The 22641-nt window shown below is 45.4% G+C and overlaps 1 protein-coding gene across 8 annotated transcripts in view; it reads left to right on the forward strand.

Moving 5' to 3' along the window:
* Positions 1 to 22641, forward strand: part of rbbp8l (retinoblastoma binding protein 8-like) — a 92415-nt gene that overhangs the window by 54586 nt on the left and 15188 nt on the right. For 7 of the 8 annotated variants that reach the window (XM_030732701.1, XM_030732699.1, XM_030732700.1 and 4 more), the window contains 3 exons: positions 14712 to 14807; positions 15448 to 15560; positions 15758 to 15833. The exons of the other annotated variant lie outside the window; for it this stretch is intronic. In XM_030732701.1, the coding sequence (XP_030588561.1) occupies positions 14712 to 14807; positions 15448 to 15560; positions 15758 to 15833 (285 nt within the window). The remainder of the gene's footprint in view (positions 1 to 14711; positions 14808 to 15447; positions 15561 to 15757; positions 15834 to 22641) is intronic. 8 annotated transcript variants of the gene reach the window in all.

Consider the following 22641-nt stretch of genomic DNA (forward strand, 5'->3'; position numbering starts at 1 on the left):
CATTTGACATATTCACGGACACTGTGCTCCATATTGAGCCAGAAAAATCGCTGTCGTGCGAGATGTAGTGTCCGACTCTGACCTTGATGCCCAGCATCATCATGTACTCCACGGAGTACTTGACCAACAAGGGACAGGGGTGTTACATACTGGTATCGTTTCTTGCCAGTGGTGAGGTCTCTACACACCCTGTACAGGATGCCATCAAGCATTTTCAGTTTCTCCCACTGCTTCAGGAGTTTCAAGACTCTTGGGGGCAAGTTGGATTTCTCCCTCCTTGATGGTCGCCTACCACATGTGATAAATGGAATGGCTTGAGATATTGTGGCGTCATTTTGCTGTGCCTCCTGAAGCTCTTGGATGGAAAACGCAGGTAGGGTGACTTGGCCAGCCTGTACCAGCCCCTCCAGGTCATGAGCCAACCATGCCATTACTCTCTGTTCGGAACTATACTCCCACTCGATATGTCCTGATAGAACTGCAGACACTTCCTCACCACTGAATGACTGGTGTTCTAAGCCCTGTGCGGCTTGGAGCTGTTCAACTGTCTGATGATTGGCACTGACTCTAAAGACTTCTTGGACTGTATCTTCCCTTAGTTGTTGTGATTCTTTTAGCAAGCTTTCATAGGGCTCTGTTACCAGCCTTTGGGAGACACGGCTCTTAATGAATGGCTGTCGGCTGAGGGCGTCAGCAACTACATTCTTACTGCCAGGTATGTATTTAATGTCAAAATTGTATGCGGACAACTTTGCCACCCACCTTTGCTCACATGTGTCGAGTTTGGGTTTCGTGAGGATGTAGGTCAGGGGATTGTTATCCGTCCATACAGTGAATGCGTGTCCCTTTAGCCAATGGCTGAACTTGTCACAAACTGACCATTTAAGTGCCAAAAACTCTAAACGATGGGCTGGATATTTGCTCTGTGTCAGGACCCGGGGAGGAAGAGGACACACAAGCGGTGGCTGATGAAAGCAAGGTGCAAGTTTATTTACAGTGATCGAGAAATGTGCAAAGACAAGGGGGTCCAGGGAGGCGAGGGTGGAGGCGGCTGAAGCGGGTCGAGAGGCTGAAGGAATTCCCAGGTGGTGAGGGGAGGTCAGGCAGGTGAGTGAGTCAGGGAAAGGAGCCAGCTATGGTACAGCGTGGAACGGCGGGATGACGAGAAGCCGGGGTTCCAAAAGGACGAGCAGGAACTGACACGGGGATCTGAAAAGGAGCGAACACGAAGAGCAGGTAAGTAATATAAATACACGAGAGCGAGAGTCACACGAGAGAGCCGGTACTAACTGAGAAGTAGTCAATGATCCAGCGAAGAGTGATGGTCTGCTGGCAGCTTAAAGAGACCCTGCCTGATGACTTGATCCGTAGCAGGTGTGGTGATCTCCGCCCTAGGGAGGCGGAGACACCGGAACCTCCGCTGTGGCCCGCAGGACAAACACACATGTATACAGACACACACACACACACACACACACACAGACCCTCTCCCTAGGTTATGACAGTACCCCCTCCTCAACGGGAGCCTCCTGGCGACCGAAACTTCTCGGGATGGCGCCGCCGGAACTCCCGCACCATGGCCGCATCCAGAATGTTAGCTCGGGACACCCAGGATCGCTCTTCGGGACTGTAGCCCTCCCAGTCCACCAAGAACTGATAACCCCGCCCCCGACGGCGGGCGTCCATAATGCGACGGACGGTGTAGATCCGCTGGCCATCGAGAAAACGGGCAGGAGGAGGTGAGGCAGCTGGAGGGCACAAAGGACTGGTGGCAACAGGCTTAAGTTGGGAGACATGGAAGACGTTATGGATGCGCATGGCAAGAGGGAGTTTGAGGCGGACAGACACAGGGTTAACGATGGAGTCGATCTCGAAGGGCCCCAGGAAGGTGGGGGCCAGTTTCCTAGCCTCGGCACGGACTGGAACATTTTTCGTGGAGAGCCATACCTTATGGCCTGGTTGGTAGTCCGGCGCAGGGGTCCGATGGCGATCAGCGATGCATTTGTTTTGCTCCTTCGTCCGAAGCAGAGCTGCGCGGGTGGACCTCCATAGCCGGCGACAGCGGCGAAGGTGGTGCTGGACGGAGGGAATGGTGAGATCCTCCTCGATGGCAGGGAGGAGTGGCGGTTGGAAACCCAAGGAGGCCTCGAAGGGGGACACCCCTGTGGCAGAGGAGGAGAGAGAGTTATGTGCATACTCAACCCACGCCAAGTGGGAACTCCAGGTGGCCTGATTGGTGGATGCCACGCATCGTAATGCTGCCTCCAACTCCTGGTTGGCCCGTTCCGTCTGCCCATTGGTCTGAGGATGATAACCAGAGGAGAGGCTCACCTTGGCTCCGAGAGATGTACAGAACTCCTTCCAGACCTGAGATGTGAACTGGGGCCCCCGATCCGACACGATGTCTTCAGGAATCCCATGGAGTCGAAAAACGTGGGTGGTGAGAAGCCGGGCCGTCTCCAAGGCGGAGGGGAGCTTGGGTAGCGCAACGAAGTGGGTGGCCTTGGAAAACCGGTCGATAATGGTCAGGACCACGGTGTTTCCTTCAGAGGGAGGAAGGCCTGTGACGAAGTCCAGAGCTATGTGAGACCACGGTCGCTTAGGGGTGGGTAAGGGCTGGAGGAGACCTGATGGAGGTGACAGAGAAGGTTTATTTTGTGCACAAATGCTGCATGCTGCCACGTACTCACGGGTATCCTTAATCAATGTAGGCCACCAGAAATAACGCTGGAGGAAGGCCACAGTGCGATTGGCCCCGGGATGGCACGTGAATTTGGCTGTGTGTCCCCATTGCAGTACGCGGCTTCGCACTTGAGAGGGAACATAAAGGCGGTTGGGGGGTCCCGTCCCAGGATCTGGTTCAGTCTGTAGAGCTGCCTGAATGGCGGATTCGATCTTCCAGGTGATGGCTCCAATGACGCAAGAGGGAGGCAAGACAAACTCTGGCTGCGAGGAGGAGTCCGTGGAGCTGAACTGTCGGGACAGAGCGTCGGGCTTGACATTCTGTGATCCAGGTCTGTAAGAGATAGTAAAGTTAAATCGGGTAAAAAACAAGGCCCACCTGGCCTGCCGGGGTTTCAAACGTCTGGCGGTTCGCAGATAGGCCAGGTTCTTGTGATCAGTCCAGACCAAGAAGGGATGCGTCGCGCCCTCCAGCCAGTGCCGCCATTCCTCCAAGGCTAGTTTGATGGCCAGCAGCTCCCGGTCCCCTACGTCGTAATTCCGTTCTGCCGGGGAGAGGCGGCGAGAGAAGAAGGCGCAGGGTCGGAGGCTACCCATGGACTGTTGGGACAACACTGCCCCTACCCCCACGTCGGACGCGTCCACCTCCACGACGAATGATTTGGATAGGTCAGGTTGGATGAGGATGGGTGCGGAGGCAAACCGACCCTTCAGGAGCGCGAAAGCCTCTGCAGCGGCAGGAGTCCATCTGAAAGGAATCTTGGGAGAGTTGAGAGAGGTCAGAGCATGGGTGATGGAGCTGTAATCTTTAATGAAGCGGCGGTAGAAATTGGCGAAGCCCAGAAAACGCTGCAGCTGTTTCCGATCCGCTGGCTCGGGCCAATCCAGGACCGCTTGTACCTTAACTGGGTCCGCCTTGATCTGCCCTTTACCAATAATGTATCCCAAGAACGCAGTGGACTCCACATGAAACTCGCACTTCTCCCCCTTCACGAACAGACGATTTTCCAGTAACCGCTGCAACACCTGCCGCACATGTCCCTGATGCTCCTGTAATGAGGATGAGAAGATCAAAATATCATCGAGATAGACAAACACAAAATGATTGATGAAGTCCCGGAGTATGTCGTTTACGAGGGCCTGGAACACAGCTGGCGCGTTGGTTACGCCGAAGGGCATGACAAGATACTCGAAGTGGCCGAGGTGGGTGTTGAAGGCAGTCTTCCACTCGTCTCCCTGCCGGATCCGGACGAGATGGTAAGCGTTCCGGAGATCCAGTTTGGTGAAGACGGCTGCCCCCTGCAGGAGCTCAAACGCAGAGGTGAGAAGTGGCAAAGGATATTTGTTGCGCACAGTGATTTCGTTCAGACCGCGGTAGTCAATACAGGGCCGGAGGGTCTTGTCCTTCTTGGCCACGAAGAAAAACCCCGCGCCCATGGGAGAGGTGGAGGGTCGAATCAGACCGGACGCCCGAGCTTCGGTGATATATTTTTCCATGGCATCCCGTTCCTGCGGAGAGATGCTGTAGAGGCGGCTGGACGGGTAGGGCGCCCCCGGGATGAGGTCGATGGCGCAGTCGTAAGGCCGGTGGGGAGGCAGGGAAACAGCCCGGTCCTTATTGAATACTTCAGCGAGGTCGTGATAGATCGAGGGGACGCCGGGCAGGTCAGGTGGGGTCCCCTCCCCCAAATCGGTGGACCGAGGGAGAGAGGGAGTTGTGGATCTGAGGCAGCGCTGGTGGCACCGCTCACTCCAACCCGAGATGCTGCGATTCGCCCAGTTGATCTGTGGATTGTGCAGTTGCAACCAGGGAAAGCCGAGGACGATGGGCGTCTGTGCAGAGTCAAACAGGTAAAAGGAGAGCCGTTCAGAGTGATTACCCGACAGAGTCACAGAAAGCGGTTGGGTCTTATGAGTGATTTCAGAAAGCTTGGCGCCGTCCAGAGCGGAGACCAGGAGAGGCGTGGGTAGCGCTGTGGATGGAACACCCCACTGCTGGGCGAGGGCACGGTCCATGAGATTTTTCTCAGCTCTGGAATCGAGGAGTGCCAAGACTGTGTGACTGCCTGATGGAAAATTTATCCTTGCCTGAAGCGTGAATCTGGGCAGGGAGGAGCATGCGTTAGCTTGAACCGCCAGTATCCCCACCATTACTGACGGGCGCGGTCTTTTGGGCAAACAGGGCAGGAAGCGATGTAGTGGCCCTTTTTGCCACAGTAGATGCATTCCCCCGCCTCCCATCTCCGTTGTCGCTCAGAGAGAGACAGCCGTGCGCGGCCGAGTTGCATGGGTTGCTCCTCCGCGCTGCAAGGGGGCGCCATAGCTGCGCTGTCGTCCGCTAGGAGGCTCCTCCGGTCCCTGGAAACCGCGCGGCGAGGGGCATGCTGGGAGTTGTAGTTCCTCGGAGTCCGTCGTGCTCTCAGGCGGTCATCTACATGGATACACAATGAAATCACGGCCTCCAAGGACTGAGGCAAATCCCTAGTGGCAAGTTCGTACTTGAGATCATCATTAATATTGTTCAGGAATACTCCCCTGAGCGCCTTTTCCTCCCAGCCGGCCTCCTCCGCGAGGATCCGGAAATCCACGGAGAAATCCGCCATGCTCCGTTGTCCCTGCCGCAGGCTGAGCAACTTCTGGGATGCGGATTTGGGGCTGGTTCCTTTATCAAACACCTCCTTAAATCGAGACAAGAATGCATGGAAAGACAGATCGGGGTTTCCCCGTAACACAGCGTGCCCCCACTCTAATGCTCTTCCGCGGAACAGATTGACCATAAAACCAATCTTTGCACAATCAGAAGCGTAGGCATTTCTTTGTTGCCGGAAAACGAGGGAACATTGGGTGAGGAAACCTCCACATTTCCCTAACTCACCGCGGAACACCTCCGGGATGGGCAGGGCTTTCTCCAACGCTACGGCGGGCTCGGTCGCGGAAGCCAAACCAGCCGGCGGATCTGTCGGCGGAGGGGATAAATCCTGGTGACGGGGCGTAGCTGATGACATGGTGGATTCCAACATACCTCGGAGATCGGCGAGCTGTTGGGTGGCTGCGCCCAGCTGACTGGAAACCAGACGGAGCATATGGTCGTGACGCTGGAGGGTTTCCTCTTGAATAGCCAGGGCCCGATGAACCGGATCAGCGTCCGCGGTGTCCGGTTTTGGCTGGATCATTCTGTCAGGACCCGGGGAGGAAGAGGACACACAAGCGGTGGCTGATGAAAGCAAGGTGCAAGTTTATTTACAGTGATCGAGAAATGTGCAAAGACAAGGGGGTCCAGGGAGGCGAGGGTGGAGGCGGCTGAAGCGGGTCGAGAGGCTGAAGGAATTCCCAGGTGGTGAGGGGAGGTCAGGCAGGTGAGTGAGTCAGGGAAAGGAGCCAGCTGTGGTACGGCGTGGAACGGCGGGATGACGAAAAGCCGGGGTTCCGAAAGGACGAGCAGGAACTGACACGGGGATCTGAAAAGGAGCGAACACGAAGAGCAGGTAAGTAATATAAATACACGAGAGCGAGAGTCACACGAGAGAGCCGGTACTAACTGAGAAGTAGTCAATGATCCAGCGAAGAGTGATGGTCTGCTGGCAGCTTAAAGAGACCCTGCCTGATGACTTGATCCGTAGCAGGTGTGGTGATCTCCGCCCTAGGGAGGCGGAGACACCGGAACCTCCGCTGTGGCCCGCAGGACAAACACACATGTATACAGACACACACACACACACACACACACACACACACAGACCCTCTCCCTAGGTTATGACACTCTGAGCACGAGTGAGTGTCTTACTGGCAAAGGCGACTGGGCGTGCTTTGGTTTCACCTTCCTGGACCTGGGATAACACAGCACCGAGTCCATCTGTCGAAGCATCTGTTGAGAGGACAAACGGGCGACTGATTTCTGGGTGCGCCAGGACAACAGACTCCAAAAGGGCAAGTTTCAGCTGTTTGAATGAGTCACGGTGTTCTTGTTTCCAGTCACTTGGATGTAATTTTTTGAATGCGGCAACGCCACGGATATTACCCTTTCTCCCCTTAGGGGCAGCTGTGAGTGCAAAGAGGGGTTTGGCTATTCTGGAGCAATCTTGGATGAACTGCTGATAGTACATGACCATGCCTAAGAATGACTTGATTTTCTTTTGAGAAGGAGTCATGGCATCCTCCATCATAAGATCTGTCTCAGTCATTGATGCAATGGCTTTGATCTTGTCAGGGTCAGTTGAAACTCCGCTACTGTCCACAACATGTCCTAGAAACTTTACGCTCCTCCTGAGTAGCTGACATTTTTTAGGGGATAATTTCAATCCATGGACTCTCAGCCTGCTGAAAACCATTTCTAGTCTTTTCAGAGCTTCAGCCTCATCAGGTGCATAGACCAGAACGTCATCCAAGTAGCAGAGGAGAGTTAAGAAGTTCTGGTCGCCGAATATGCTCATCATGAGTCACATGAAACTGGCTGGGCTATTACACAGCCCCTGCGGAAGTCGATTGAACTCGTAGAGTCCCATAGGTGTTGTAAAGGCTGTCAACCTCTTGTCCTCTTCTGCCACAGCAACATTGTAAAAGCCAGAAGTGAGATCCATTGCGCTGAATATGGCACTTTTTCCCAGAGCTGCGAGGCAATCTGCTTGGTGTGGCAGCGGATGAGCATCTTTGATTGTGCGAGCATTTAACCAGCGGTAATCCACGCAGATTCTCAAGTCTCCATTCTTTTTCCACACCAGAACTAGTGGTGACGCCCACTCACTATTTGACTTGCGGATGATCTCAAGTTCTTCCATTTCTGAAAGTACTTGTCTGAGTTTGTGGTACTGGCCTGGTATGGGAGTCTGAAGGGCCGCGTGTCAGACAGATGGATCCGATGAATAAAATCTTTCGCTGACCCGCAATCGAGCTTCGTCTTTGAAAAGACATCCTCGTACTTTTGGATAAGCTGCAGAAGCTGGCCCTTCCAATAATGTGATACTTCGCAAGCATCAATGTCTAGACTTTCAAGTCCAAGTTTGGCTAAAGTGTCTTTGTGATTGGGCTCGAGAGGGTTTTGAGACTGGTTGGCTGGTTCACTGCACATTGTCTGGTTGGTTATTTCAACCGAGTCAATTACTCCTAACTCAGGGACCTCATCCAGGTCCTCAACAGCAATGCAAGCTGACACTTCTGCAATTTTTGTGTTTGTTGGAAGTGTTTAGCACTCTAACTGGGATCCACCTATCACCATTCATGTTTGCCACAGATCTGCAAACAATTACGTCCTTTTTGTGGGCAAGGACCGTTGCTGGCTCAACTAGGACAGCACTGCCTTCTGAAAGAGCTGAGGCTGCAGGCAACTTGCACCACACAAAGTGCTCCTGTTCTGGCAAGAGGGTCACAGCCTGGGTCAACTTAGCCACCCCAATGACATCAGGGATGCTGTCACCCCTCCACCTGTTAATGCCGGACAACATATTGAGAAACTGCACTATCTCAGGTGCGTCAGTCAATTCAGGTTTACTCAGAACTTGCCAAAACTGTGTGGACTGTTTGAACTGTTTAAGGAGGTGTTTGATGACGTTAGTCCCTAGGATCATCTGGTCTCTCTGCCCAGGAACTACTAAAGCAGGGACCCTGAATGTGTGACCATAGACTTCCATTTTCAAGTCATAGATACACTTGGGCCTAACTTTGACTCCCCCACAGCCAACAAGTACAATGTCAGGACAAGTATCATGGGGCATAGGTACCGAGTGCATGTTGGTTAACATCTGCTCAGCTTCTTCACTGATTGTACATGCCATTGAGCCAGAATCAAGTAAAGCTTGTAACGAGACCTGATCCTCCACTTGTGCATTAGTATAGAATAGGCTGTCAGCTTTATCAAGCCTAGCAATGTTCTGGAACAGTACAACAACATTAGGTGGAGAGGATTAAATGTATTCTGTGTATACAGACTGTGCATCATCATCGGCTTTGAGGGTTTCGTCTCTATCACTCACACGGCCCCCTCCCACTTGTGAGTACATTAGTTTCCCTAACGCAGTGGAGTGCTGTCTGACTGAGTAGTGGGAGGCTTAGGACAGTCCTTTCGTTGGTGCCCAATCTCCAAACAGTCCAAACATCTTTTCTCTCTCATACAGTGTGTTTGTGTTGAGTGTGAACTATGTCCACAGACTCGGCACAGTGACTGACGACTGAATGATGAGGGTTGTGGTCTATTGGTAGCAAATGTAGGCTGGTTTGTATGCTCTAGCACTCTCTCCAACATGCTAAGCACTCTCTCCAGTGCATTAGATTCAGCAGCTGCTGCCTCACCTGGCTTAGCAGGATTAGTTAGCTTGGCTGTGTTAACATTTGTGTACTCTGCATCACACTGTTGGGGTTCGCTAACTGCTGCAGCAGTGGCAACACGGAGGGGATGTGCTTTGGTCATGTTGGCAGCTGACTTTTTAGCTTGGTGCTCCCTCTGGTGCTCATCAATAACTTCCTGCACGTCAGCTAGTGACCATTTGCTGATGGGTTTACATTTAAAAACACAGCTAAGGTTGGGATCTGAACAGTTCCTAATGAACATCATGGCAATCTCTGAGTCCATATTGTCCATTTTACCACCTTGGCGCTTTAAATGTCTGTCAGCTACTTCAGCAGCTGTGTTTAGTCTGACCCAGTAGTCTACTGATGTTTCCCCAACTACTGGCTGTGTGGCATAGAAATCGGCCAATGGCAAGCAAGAGCTAGGTGTCTCACTAAAGTAGCGTCTCAAGATGCGGTAAATTGTCTCTGGGGTTACAGCAGTGTTGGTTGAAGAGCTACTCTTAAGTCCCACTCTGACAATATTTTTTGCTCTGCCAAGCAGATGACTCAGGATTTCCTCCACTTGATCAGTAATCGACAGCCCTCTTTTGTTCAAATACACGTCCATAATGTCAATCCACTCCTGAATGGAGTACTTGTCTGCTCCATCACCACGGTACATGGGTGGATCTTTGATGTCAGGTCTGACTATCAAACTCACCTTGGACAGGTCAGCAACTGTGTTTAATGTCTCAGCTGCAGTTGGGTTAGCAAGAGAGGGTTGTGCAGTGAGAAATGGTTGGGAGGCCAAAAGGCGGCCAGCTATGGACTCACCAATTTGGCTTCCTAATTCGCCAATAAGTTCCTGTAACTGCCCTGTGCTGTTCTCATTGGTATTTGCAGGTGTAGAACAGAGTGGGTTGTGCTCACGATTGTGATTAACATCATCTAATCCAAACAGTTTTCCAGGGATAGGCCCTGGGGTGTCACTCACAAATGTAAATAAGCCCCTCCCTCTACCAGTAGGAGAAAACACATTAAACGTTTTGTCTGCCATGGTTTTAGGAAATTAAATCAATAAAGAAATATATGAACAAAAAAAACAGATCACAAATTGAAAGTTATATACACAGTCCTATGCTCATTAATGACAATTTGCAGCCAACTCAGAGGCTAACAGGATCCATTTGTCCACCAACTTGAACTCCGGGTGTCACAAGCACACAGCAGAACCTCGGCGATCGGCGGCGGCTGATCTGGATCACGGCACCAGTTTTATGTAGCAGCTCTGAATCGGTCGCTAATGAGACGAGGACACTTGCTCTGGTCACCACAGCTTTTATTTGAATCCCCCCTTTAAAATGGGGAACGAGGGGCATTAGTTTGGTGTATACAGCCAGGCTACACTCTCATCACAAGCTGCTTGTCTCCTCTGAGCGAGAAACGCAGCAGCCAACAGTGTACATAGAAAAACAAAACATGGGTAGTCAAATAAAAATATATACATTCAAAGAGAATTGACAACACAAAATTACTGAGTGACCAAATATGTTACAAAAATAAAATGAATAAAACAGATAATCAAAACGCACCTTTAAAATGGGGAACAAGGGGCATTAGTTTGGTGTACACAGCCAGGCTACACTCTCTGTAAGACGTGGATAAAAGAAACACAGATGATTTAAAATCTATTATTTCACAGGCTGGAAACAGATACAACCCTATTAACATCATCTTTATAATGCTTATTGCAGTAATTACATATTTTCAAAGTCTATTAACACAGTCTTTTCAGCTGCTAGCTTAGTTTACCAGCAGTGAGTGGAGGAACACATCTTACCATCACAAGCTGCTTGTCTCCTCTGAGCGAGAGACAGGGCAGCTGTGACACATGTAGCTGGGGTGTGTCATGCCATTTAATGTCCCTAAGCAACAGGTGGCGATAAGGAACCACAATAAGGAACCATAGTAAAAAGCCAAGATAACATTAACGGCTTGATACAAAGAAATATATTTACTTAAAAAAGAAAAAACATATATATATATATATATATATATATATATATATATATATATAAACATGAACTGACTTTCACTGTGGAGTTTTGAGAACGTTCGTCTAAATTAACTTGCTACACAAAGGATGATGGGAGTTCTCATTTCGGTGTTTATGTGTTTAGTTACAATGTTATCAGTTATGTTTTGCTGCTCTCTCATCGATATTATTAGTTTGAGATGTGAATTACGCACGTTGCCAGGTACGGAGGCTAGCTAGTAATGGAACACCGTGACCGAGATGGTTGTAGCCGCTAATGGCCTACAGTCACCGTGACTGATTCAGAATATGCCTGTGCTATGTGTGAATAAAAGCTGCAGTACCTACATATGATCAGAAGGATGAGGTCGCAAGTTCCAGTCGGTTATAAGCTTGTTCCTGCAGCATTTGCACAGTGTGAGGATTTCACAATGTCACAGAAGTATGATCTGGTGAAGTCCGTAATTTCCCTGTGGAGACGTGTCAGATACACGCGGCCGTGCTAGACTTTGTGAAACTTACTGTCAAATCCGTTCTAAACATGCTTATTCAAAAACACAGAAGAGAGATTTGTGCAGGTTGTGAAACCTCACACCCCTCACAAAGAAGGCACACCTGTGTGTCTCCTTTAGAGAGGCACTACTTTTTCAAGTATTATGATTACCTATCGAAAAGATTTTGGAATGGACATTTCATCCCTATATTGATGCAAATTCTCCGTTTGGAAGGTTTCACCCCAGACACACAGGCTTATGGGTGCAACGGAGGCTTACCTCCACGAGTTAAGAGAGGTCAATGATATTGAACGTGCACTTTTTGAAATGGAGGACAGTGTTATCGGTGTCAAATGATCATCTGTTGACCAGGTGTTAAACCAGAAGTATCATCTGTGGAATTAACTTCATTGTATGCATTTAAATCGAAACTGCATACTTTCTGGCTGATTCCATCGTTTGTACTTGATTTACTTAATTTATGTTATAAATTTTTTATTATTTTATGCCTATGAACAGGTATTTTAACTATGTGACGTTTGTATTTCTGTTTTACATGCTTATATTCTACTGCTGATTATCTTAGTCTGAACACCCATGAAAAAATAAGAGATTTTTAATCTCAAGGGATCCTTTCCATGCTAAAATATCACCTTAGTTTGATTTCACTATAGTGGACTTAAGTAATTTTTCATAGTATCATATCACTGTTTGTTGATGTGCAAAGTCTGCAACAAGATGTTTTTAAAATAAAAGTTTGTAATGCAGTACTGGTTGCGTACAGTTGCGTTTTTATACACAAATCTGCACACTATCTCCTGTCAAAGTATTGATCAGACACTCGATGGGTCGTATAGTTATGATCCATGCTACAAAGACCAAAACATAATGTATTTATATATCTTTGTGTTTCAAGCGTGTGTTACAGACGGGTCATTGAGGTTAAAAGGAAAAAAAAGTCCACGCAACTCTGCTCATAAACCCTAAAGGTGTTAAAGCATCTTTGTATTTCAGCACAGCTTTTATCAACATTATTCTTAAAGATAATTACCCACCTATTCATCTGCTGTTTGATCCATAAAGATTTTATATGTTCATATATCACACACCAAACATTTCACAAACTCCATGTTGGACACGCAGGACTAGTGAACGTGTAGACACACAAAGTATTTTGTTTATCTCCACAGTTTGTATATCACTCCTATTGTGGTTTTAGTTTAAAGCAGCTGTATAAGAGAGAGAAAAGCATTAACTGTATTCTAACACCACACTTGAAAGAATGCTCAAAGTTTTACTCAAATCAGCGCTGCACCTCGCACATCTACTATGAAATGGGTGAATATCAGTTAGGATTAGCTACTAGGCTTTGTTTTGTGAGTAAAATCATTGTACTGAATTATATTACTTAAAACTATTAGGTGAAATTAACACCATCACACAAGGTTATGATGTTTATGTATCCAAAAAATAAAACATTCAGCGCTCTGAAAGCATTATTGCATTATTGTATATAGGTTCCTTTATACACACTTTACAAGCTTTGTCCCAATAAAGTTCACAGATTAAGCAAAATGGACTCTAAGCAATGCAAAATCCCACAGACTGAGGGAGATAACTCAGAGAACCTGATCCACACAGATCAACAACTGCTCCCACAGCTGCAAATTCTACCAACACCAACAGTAGTCCACTGTAACATCCCCCCTCCTATCACACCCATACCAGACCAACAACACCGCTTCTCCCACATCAGGTCAGTACTACCCCCATATCACACCCATACCAACAGTCCTGCGCTTGATTTAAACCTACAGCCTGATGTTTAATTTTGTATCGGCTAAACTATGTTTTTAACTCACACAGTAACCGCAAGGGTTTTTATTTTGCTCATGAATGGATCTATACCAACTATTCATCAGTACAGACTACTGTATACCCAAAGAAATATGTTTCTCTCCACTAAACCCCAAAAGCTTTATAGGAATGAAAGGCCTATGAATTTACAGCTGTTTTAATTCCTTTCACGCCAAACCATAAGGAGCTATGATTGAGTAAATTAGCCATGTATTTTCAGAGCCTACATCAGTGGTAAGTGGAATCTGAAACTAAGTTAAATAAAAATAATGCAGTTGCATGCGGGTTGTAGGGTTCATACTTATTTCATACCTGATAGAGGAATATCAGGCTCATGTAGATAAAGAAACAATTTTAAAACATTTATTTAACAAGATACATTCACACGTATTTTGTTATAATCAAACGGGTCTCGTGCACTTAGTTTGTAACCGCAAATTTATTCTGTAGTAAACATCATGAATTTTTTACCTGTGTAACGGTTTTTTATTGATCATATACACATGAACAGATGTGTTTAATGTCTCTCTGACAAGAAAAGGTGAAAAGAATCGTTAGTTTGGACATTTTGTAGGTGGGGAACAAAAGATAAGTAAGCACAGAAAAGTCCTTTTCTTTTTGGAACACAAAACTATAGCTTTTAACCTGTACACAAACGTTGTATCACTCCAGCTTTATGAACGTTTATTCCATCACATATCACAAAAAACAAGGTGAGACATGTTTTTCTTATAAAATGTTTGTTACAGTAATGTTACAAGTTGTCTCAAACTGCGGCGGTGTCTGAGGGGGTCCACCATTCAGGTACATAGGGCATGTCCTCATCCTGAATCCAAAGCGGATCAGGATCAGATGCTTTCTCCTCACCCCGGATACGGTTACGTGAGATATCTAACACGTCAGCTACACCGAAATCCCATCCCTTGGTCTTGTTGGTGTGGATACGGTAGCGACGTGTGTGGAAGTTTGGGTCACACCACGAACATGGGCATTTTGCCATCTGTGGACCGCTCCACCAGGTCGGATCACATGGCGAGTCCTTAAGCGGTTCGGGGTGCGACCCAAACTTGTCAAGTGCAGAAAATCAAACCAAAAGGTATCTCAGGAAAGAGAGCCACCCAGCAACTGAGCCCTGAGAGCTTTTAAAGGGCATCTGCACATTGAGCCTAGGTGCTGCCACTGTACGAGCCATATCAGCCCTCTAATGCTCGTAAATGAGACCTGCTACACAAGCAGGCCAAAAAGAAAGCCAGGGTGGAGTGGATTGTCACGCTGAAATACCAGCTGGTACCAGCATTTAAACTACGAGAAAATGAAATCTTTCTGAAGCCCTTTTTTGTAGTATTGGAACCTAACTGTGTTGCATACTTTCTTGTCAACAGTGATACGAAAAGAATGGAAGAACTGTTTACCAGAAACCAACAGATGAAAGAACAACACAGATTACTCACCGAAAATATTAAGGTTCTGGAAAACAGGTACCAATGTTATATATATTTTTTCCTTATTATAAAAACCACCAGAAATATTAGGACATTTGCCCTAATTTGCAATTTTATAAGAAGTAACTCAAAATCCACACCAAAATTTAACGGATACCTCCATGTCTTTGCCCAGTCTATGAAATTTTTCTTGGTAGCTTTTGTGTAAACTTGTTGACAGACATGCAGAAAAATGACACTTAGATGCGGTATGTTACTTCCTGTTGCTTCCTGCAGCAAAATAATGTTCAACAAGTGAGAAGTTGTTTCATGATATTTTACTGTCATGAATTACATCTAATATTTTATTATTAAAAAAATATATATATATTATTAAAAATAAATAAATAAATAAATATATATATATATATATATATATATATATATATATATATATATATATATATATATATATATATGCTATTGCTGTTATTATTATTATTATTATATTATTTTTTTTATTGTTATTGTTATTATTGTTATTGTTATTATTATCTTTCATTGTCCTGCTTTAATTGTTTAATGTGAGGTACTTCAAGTACCTTTCATGCCTTGAGGAGACTGTTGTGGTTTGGCGCTATATAAGTAAAATTGAATTGAATCAATCTAGTTAATGCTATGACTGCTGCCTGTGCAGGCTGCGGGCTGGGCTGTGTGACAGATGTACAGTCACCCAGGATGTAGCCAAGAGAAGACAGCAGGAATTTGAAGCCTCACAGATACAGAGCCTCCAGCACATCTCTCTTCTTGGTATTTTTCTGCATTACTGAACGATGCAACACATTTCTTAATAGACTTGCATCCCTACTAGAACCCCTTTTCAATGAATTTCTTATCTCTTCTTTGCCCCTTTCCACATTTCTTCAGTTTACTTTGTGCTAAAAATGCTTTTTAAAGACAGTTCTTTTGACATGTACTCTGATCATGACATTTGGTTTATGTTGCAGCTGGAGAAATGAACAACCTGAAAAAAGAGAACAAGAAACTTAAAGATGAAATCAGGAACCTAAGAGCAGCACTTGAGTGAGTAGATGCAATTTAACTGTATAGTTTTAGGAAGTTGTTCTAATATATTTTTAATAATTCATGTACTTATATTTTACATACAGTGGCTTGTGCAAAAGTATTCAGCCCCCTTTTCTCTGAGTGCAACCAATTGCATTCAGAAGTTGCCTGATGACTGCTAATGATTAAAAAGAGTCCACCTGTGTGTAATCTAATCTCAGTACAAATACAGCTGCTCTGTGACGGCCTCAGAGGGTGGTTCAGAGAATATTGGGGAGTAAACAGCATCATGAAGTCCAAAGAACACACCAGACAGGTCAGGAATAAGGTTGTGGAGAAGTTTAAAGCAGGCTTAGGCTATAAAAAGATGTCCCAAGCTTTGAACATCTCACGGAACACTGTTCAATCCATTATCCGGAAATGGAAAGAGTATGGCACAACTGTAAACCTACCAAGACAAGGCCGTCCACCTAAACTTACAGGCCAAACAAGGACAGCACTGATCAGAGATGCAGCCAAGACGCCCATGGTGACTCTGGATGAAATGCAGAGATCCACAGCTCAGGTGGGGGAATCTATCCACAGGACAACTATTAGTCGTGCACTGCACAAATGTGGTCTTTATGGAAGAGTGGCAAGAAGAAAGCCATCGTTAAAAGAAAACCATAGAAAGTCCTGTTTGTAGTTTGCCAGAAGCCATGTTGGGGACACAGCAAACATGTGGAACAAGGTGCTTTGGTCAGATGAGACCAAAATTTAATTTTTTGGCCAAAATGCAAAACACTATGTGTGGCAGAGAATTAACACTGCACATCACTCTGAACACACCATCCCCACTGTCAAATATGGTGGTGGCAGCATCGTGCTCTGGGGCTGCTTCTCTTCAGCAGGGACAGGGAAGTTGGTCAGAGTTGATGGGAAGATGGATGGAGCCAAATATAGGGCAATCTTGGAAGAAAACCTGTTGGAGTCTGCAAAAGACTTGAGACTGGGGCGGAGGTTCACCTTCCGGCAGGACAACGACCCTAAACATAAAGCAGGGCTACAATGGAATGATTTAAAACAAAACATAGTCATGTGTTAGAATGGCCCAGTCAAAGTCCAGACCTAAACCCAATCCAGAATTTGTGGCAAGATCTGAAAACTGCTGTTCACAAACGCTCTCCACCTAATCTGACTGAGCTTGAGCTGTTTTGCAAAGAAGAATGGGCAAAAATTTTAGTCACTAGATGTGCAAAGCTGGTGGAGACATACCCTAAAAGACTTGCAGCTGTAATTGCAGCAAAAGGTGGTTCCACAAAGTATTGACTCACGGGGGCTGAATACTTTTAAGTTTTGTATTTGTAAAAAATGTTTTGAATCATGTATAATTTTCATTCCACTTCACAATTGTATACCACTTTGTGTTGGTCTTTTAAATTAAATTCCAGTGAAATATATCTTTGTTTGTGGTTGTAATGTGACAAAATATGGAAAAGTTCAAGGGGTATGAATACTTTTTCAAGCCACTGTATAAGAAGTATAAAACATATATTGTAATTCCCCTGAAGCACATCCAGACACAAGTGGTTTCTTTCAACTGACGAATTTATTAAATTCAGCACGTGAAAACTCGTTGGCTGTGTGCTTACAAAAAGGAATTAGGGTTAATTTCTTCCATTTGGCCTCCTTTCTCTCCTCTGCCCAGCTAATGATAATCTTGTAGCGTTGCTGCTACTTGTCTTCTTCTTACCATTTTTACACCCTCCCTACAATGCCCTCCGGTGGTGACAGGCAGCATTACACATAATAAACCCAAAGGAAACACTAACAAAGATTAAATATAAAATAAAATGTGGCAGTTACACTCTCACCAAATCTCACAAATTTTATGTGGGATTTTCATAAACCAAACTGACACTTAAGTCTGAATATAAACCAAACAGAAAGTCATTCTGCTTCAAGTAAAACAATAATCTTATGTACAGGTCTGTCAAGTGAAACTGTTTTAGTCATACCCTTTCCGTGTTTGTCAAATACAGTCTCGCTAACCAGGAGTTTAACCTTCCTAACTTTATTGTCTGCCCCTGGGTAGACTTCTGTAACTCTCCCTATTCTCCATTGATTGTGAGAAGCAAGCTCCTCCTGAAGAAGAACAATATCATTAACTTTTATGTCTCTTTTAGATGCATGCCATTTCTGTCTTGTTTGCAAGTTGAGTAAGTACTCATTTCTCCAACAGATCCAAAATTTGTTGGCTAAGTACTGCACTCTTCGCCACCTTTTTTGAAGATACAGATCTTCTTTCAAGAACTGGCCTGGTGGAGGTTGGATGATAGTAGACTTCATAGTAAGAATATGATTAGGTGTTAATGGTTCAGGCCCAGTGGGATCATTTAGATGTTCTGTAGAGAGTGGCCTGCTCTTAATGATTGCCGTAACCTCATACAAGAATGTTCTTAGCGACCTAGTGTCTAGTCTTTTTGCTGATTGTTTAAGGATAGCAGAAAGAACACTCCTTATTGATCTTATCTGTCTTTCCCAAACTCCTCCCATATGACTCACTGAGGGGGAATTCATCAGGAATTCACAGCCGAATTCCTTAATCCTTTCTTGATCCAAGTCTTTCATCAGGTTTGCGAACTCTCTTTGGGCACCAACAAAATTGGTTCCTTGGTCGCACTGCAGTTGACGAACGTTTCCTCTGATGGCAATAAACGATCGTAGAGCATTCATAAATGTGTCTGTACTTAGGTCATCTACTACCTCTATGTGGATAGCTCAGGAACATAGACAGGTTAATATCAGGCCATATTTCTTAAGCTCTTTATGTCCACCTTTAACATACATCAGCCCGAAACAATCCATTCCAACATAAGTGAACAGTGGGGTCGGTTCCATCCTGTCTGAAGGTAAGTCTCCCATTTTCTGCACTTCTGTACTCCTCCTATACTTTCTGCATTTGACACATTTGAAAATGTGAGATGAAACTGCACTGCTACATCCAAGGATCCACCATCCATTAGCCTGCAGCTCGTTGATTGTCATCCCACGTCCTTGATGCTGAATTTTCTCATGAAAATGTCTGATAAGTAAAGTGGCTATATGACTGGTTCTCGGTAGAATTGCTGGATGCTTCACGTAAGGATGGAGTACAGCTTGACTCAAACATCCTCCAACTCTGAGTATTCCTTCTTCATCCAAAAACGGACTCAGCTTCCATAGCTTACTGTCTTTAGTCTTTGGAACAACTCCCTTTTTTTCCAAACTCTTAATCTCTTTTGAGAATGCCTTTGCTTGAACAAGCTTGACAACTACTTGTTCAGCTTCTCTTCTTTCTTCCAAACTTGTTCCTTCCTTATTGTTTTGTGTCATGCATTTATAGTCTTTGATCTTTTTTCTCAGCATTGCAACAGCTCTGATCAATCTGAACCAATCTGGGAACTTCTCAAAGCGATCTAGCATGGTTCTCTCTTCCTTTGCTTTTATGTTACATACAAATGCTTTGTGTAATTCGGGATAATCTTCCTTGATTTCTCCCACCTTGATGTCTCTTTCAGGTACTCTCTTGCCAGAGAAACTTCGGTCCTGTAAACCAGTTAGATGACTTCAGCTGTTCTACAGTTAACCCATGAGAAACGTGATTGGCTGGATTATCTTCTGAAATGATGTGAGCCCATTGTTCTGGTGTTGTACTGGACTTGATTCTTTGTACGAGATTTGCTACAAACACCTGAAATCTTCTGGCATCATTATTTATGTAGCCGAGGACAACTGTGGAATCTGTCCAGAAGAACTCTCGTAGGTCTTGGAAGTCACTGACCCTAACTGCGACGATTGCTGCTGAAAGCTCAAGTCTTGGTATAGTCAGGATGTGGTTGGGTGTGACTCTTGACTTGCCCATTAAAAGACAACAATGAACTTGGTCTTGTTGGTTAATGGCTCGCAGGTAGGTACATTCACCATATCCTGACACGCTAGCATCTGAGAAATGGTGAAGCTCGTAGTTTTTGACTTGTCCAAAATCTGGGGGAACAAAACATCTCTTAATCTGTACATCAGCTAATCCCGGGATCCATAACTCCCATCTAGGTTTCAGATGCTCTGGAAGATCTTCGTCCCAGTCCACCTTGTCTCTGCACATTTCCTGGAGAATCTGCTTGCCTAGGAGAACAAATGGTGCAATGAGACCTAGGGGATCATAGATTGAGGCAACGGTGGAAAGCACGCCTCTTCTGGTTTGCGGGTTAGCTTCGACTTGGATTCTGAACTTAAACGTATCAGATGTAATGTACCATTCAACACCAAGAGCTCTTTCAATGTGTGGTAAACTTAAAGACATGTCTTGGATTTTAGTTGTCGCACGCTCTTCTTTCGATACGGATGTCATCACTCTTTTACTGTTGGACACAAACTTGTGAAGTCTCAACTTTCCTGTAGCACATAGCTCTCGTGAGTCTCTCACAAGCTGAATAGCTTCACTCTCTGTTGAAACGCTTGCTAAGCCATCGTCAATGTAGAAATTTCTTTGAATGAAGTGAATGACATTCGCCTTGAACTTACCCTGGCCTTGTGCTGCTAGATGTTTCAAGCCAAAGTTGGCACAACCGGGAGAAGAAGCTGCTCCAAACAAGTGGACCCTCATCCAGTAAACTGATGGTGTTGCATCTAAGTTTCCTCCCTCCCACCATAAAAAGCAGAGGTAGTCCTGATCTTCTCTTTTCACGTTGACTTGGTGAAACATTCGTTCAATATCGCACATGAATGCAACCAAGCCTTTTCGGAAGCGACAGAGAACGCCCACCAGTGTGTTTGTTAAGTCAGGACCTATTAACAGATGATCATTGAGGGATGTGTCTTCGTACTTAGCAGAACAGTCAAATACCACTCTGATTTTTTCTGGCTTGTGTGGGTGGTAGACCCCATGGTGTGGTATATACCACGCAGGACTGTTGCCTAACTCTTCTTCAGAAATCTTCTCAGCATCACCTCGAGAGATTATGTCATCCATTAACTTAATGTAGTCACTGCAGTATAGTTTGTCCTTTCTTAATCTTTTCTCCAGACATTTTAAGCGGTGCACCGCACATATTTTGTTGTCAGGCAGCTTAGGTCGTTGATCACGAAATGGTAGTGGCATTTCATAGTGACTGCTCTCATTGTGCTTAATGCCTTCTCTGAGTTTTGAGAGAAACTTAAGATCCTCTTGTGACACATGACTGTCATCAGTGACCTTTTCTGAGAAATCTGACTCTAGTGTTTTAATGATCTCTGACGGAGTGACATCCTTTACCTTAGTTCTGTTTATGTAGTGAACTTCGCTCTGAAGATCAACAGAAGGATTGATATCTGGGATAACTTTTCTCACAATGATGCAATGACTGACACCGATAGCATCTCCATAATTCAGACATGGATTGCTTCGTCCAACTATGCTCCAGCCAAGATCCGTGCGCCGTGGTATCCGTGGTAAGGAGGTTCGTCCTCCTTACCTGATACAATCTCTCTTGGGAGCAGTGCCTGTGAGCAGTTGTACCCGATTAAGATGCCCACTTCACATTCTTGTAAGGGAGCAATTTCTGATTGGAGATGTTCGAGATGTGGCCACGACTTCACTGCATCCTTTGTTGGAATATGATCTTTGTTAGCTGGAATAAACTCTCGTGTAAAAGTTGGTGGTAACTTGATCCTTTTGTTTGAATAAAAGCCACGAAAACATGGAGATCTTTCAATTTTTTGGACTCAACGACTGTGGTCTTTGATGTCATGGTGGACAACTCTAGCTTAACTGGTTCTGTAGTGATGTCTAGAGATTCTACAGCTTCATCAAGAACAAAGGTTGTATCACTTTGAGAGTCCAACAAGGCGTAGATAAGGACTTCTCAAGTAGGTTCCTTTGAAGAGGACAGCCAAACAGGAATTATGGCTGATGTTAGCTTGTTACCTTCTTGATGTATCACTCTGTTTGTTGTAGCTGTGGTTGTTGCATCTTGAGTTTGAGCATGGTTGTCGTGGTTTGGTCTTTCATTATTTACATTTGTCTTGTCCTGTGATGGGTTTTGTTCTTCTTTGCTGCGTTCTTCATGCAGGCAGGTTGGATGTCCCCTTTTGTACCTTTCACAGACAATCCTGCTGTTACAGCCCTTTGAGTAATGACCTGGCTTAAGACAACCAAAGCATAGCTTTTCTGTCTGAACAAACTTAACTCTGTCTTTTACAGGCTTTTCCAGAAAACTTCTACACTTCTGAAGAGTATGTTTTGGCTTTTTACAGAACATACATATGAAAGCTGTCTTCTCATGAGAAGTTGTACTCAGTGTTTTAGCTTGTATGTTTTTTCTTGTTGTAGGTTTCAGCCTTTCTGGATTCTTAGATTCAGCTTGCTTCAGTGATTGGAGTGATGTAACAGGGTTACAAGCAATCTTCGCTTCTCTGGTCAGAAATGAAACAAACTGGCTGAATGTAGGAAAGCTGTTTGTCTCTTCTTCTATTTCAATAACCTTACAATTCCAGCTAGCTATGAGCCGATCTGGTAACTTGGAAAGGATCTTTCTGTTCTCGTTGCAGTCATTTAATATCTCTAATGACTTGATATGGGCCACGGCTGCTTCACAACTACAGAGGAAATCTGCAAAATTTCTGAGCTCCTTGCTGTCTTTTGATGTGATTTTGGGCCAAGCTTGAAGCTTATCTCTGTAGGCTTTTGCAATTGAGAATGGGTTCCCATATCTTTCATCCAGCAACTTCAATGCAGCAGCATAGGCAGATTCAGTCCCAAGAAGAAAGTATCCATCCAGTGCACTTCTTGCTTGTCCACTCACATATCGGCGAAGATAGAAGATTTTCT

The sequence above is a fragment of the Archocentrus centrarchus genome, chromosome 7 (genome assembly GCF_007364275.1).
Source record: "Archocentrus centrarchus isolate MPI-CPG fArcCen1 chromosome 7, fArcCen1, whole genome shotgun sequence".
Taxonomy (NCBI): domain Eukaryota; kingdom Metazoa; phylum Chordata; class Actinopteri; order Cichliformes; family Cichlidae; genus Archocentrus; species Archocentrus centrarchus.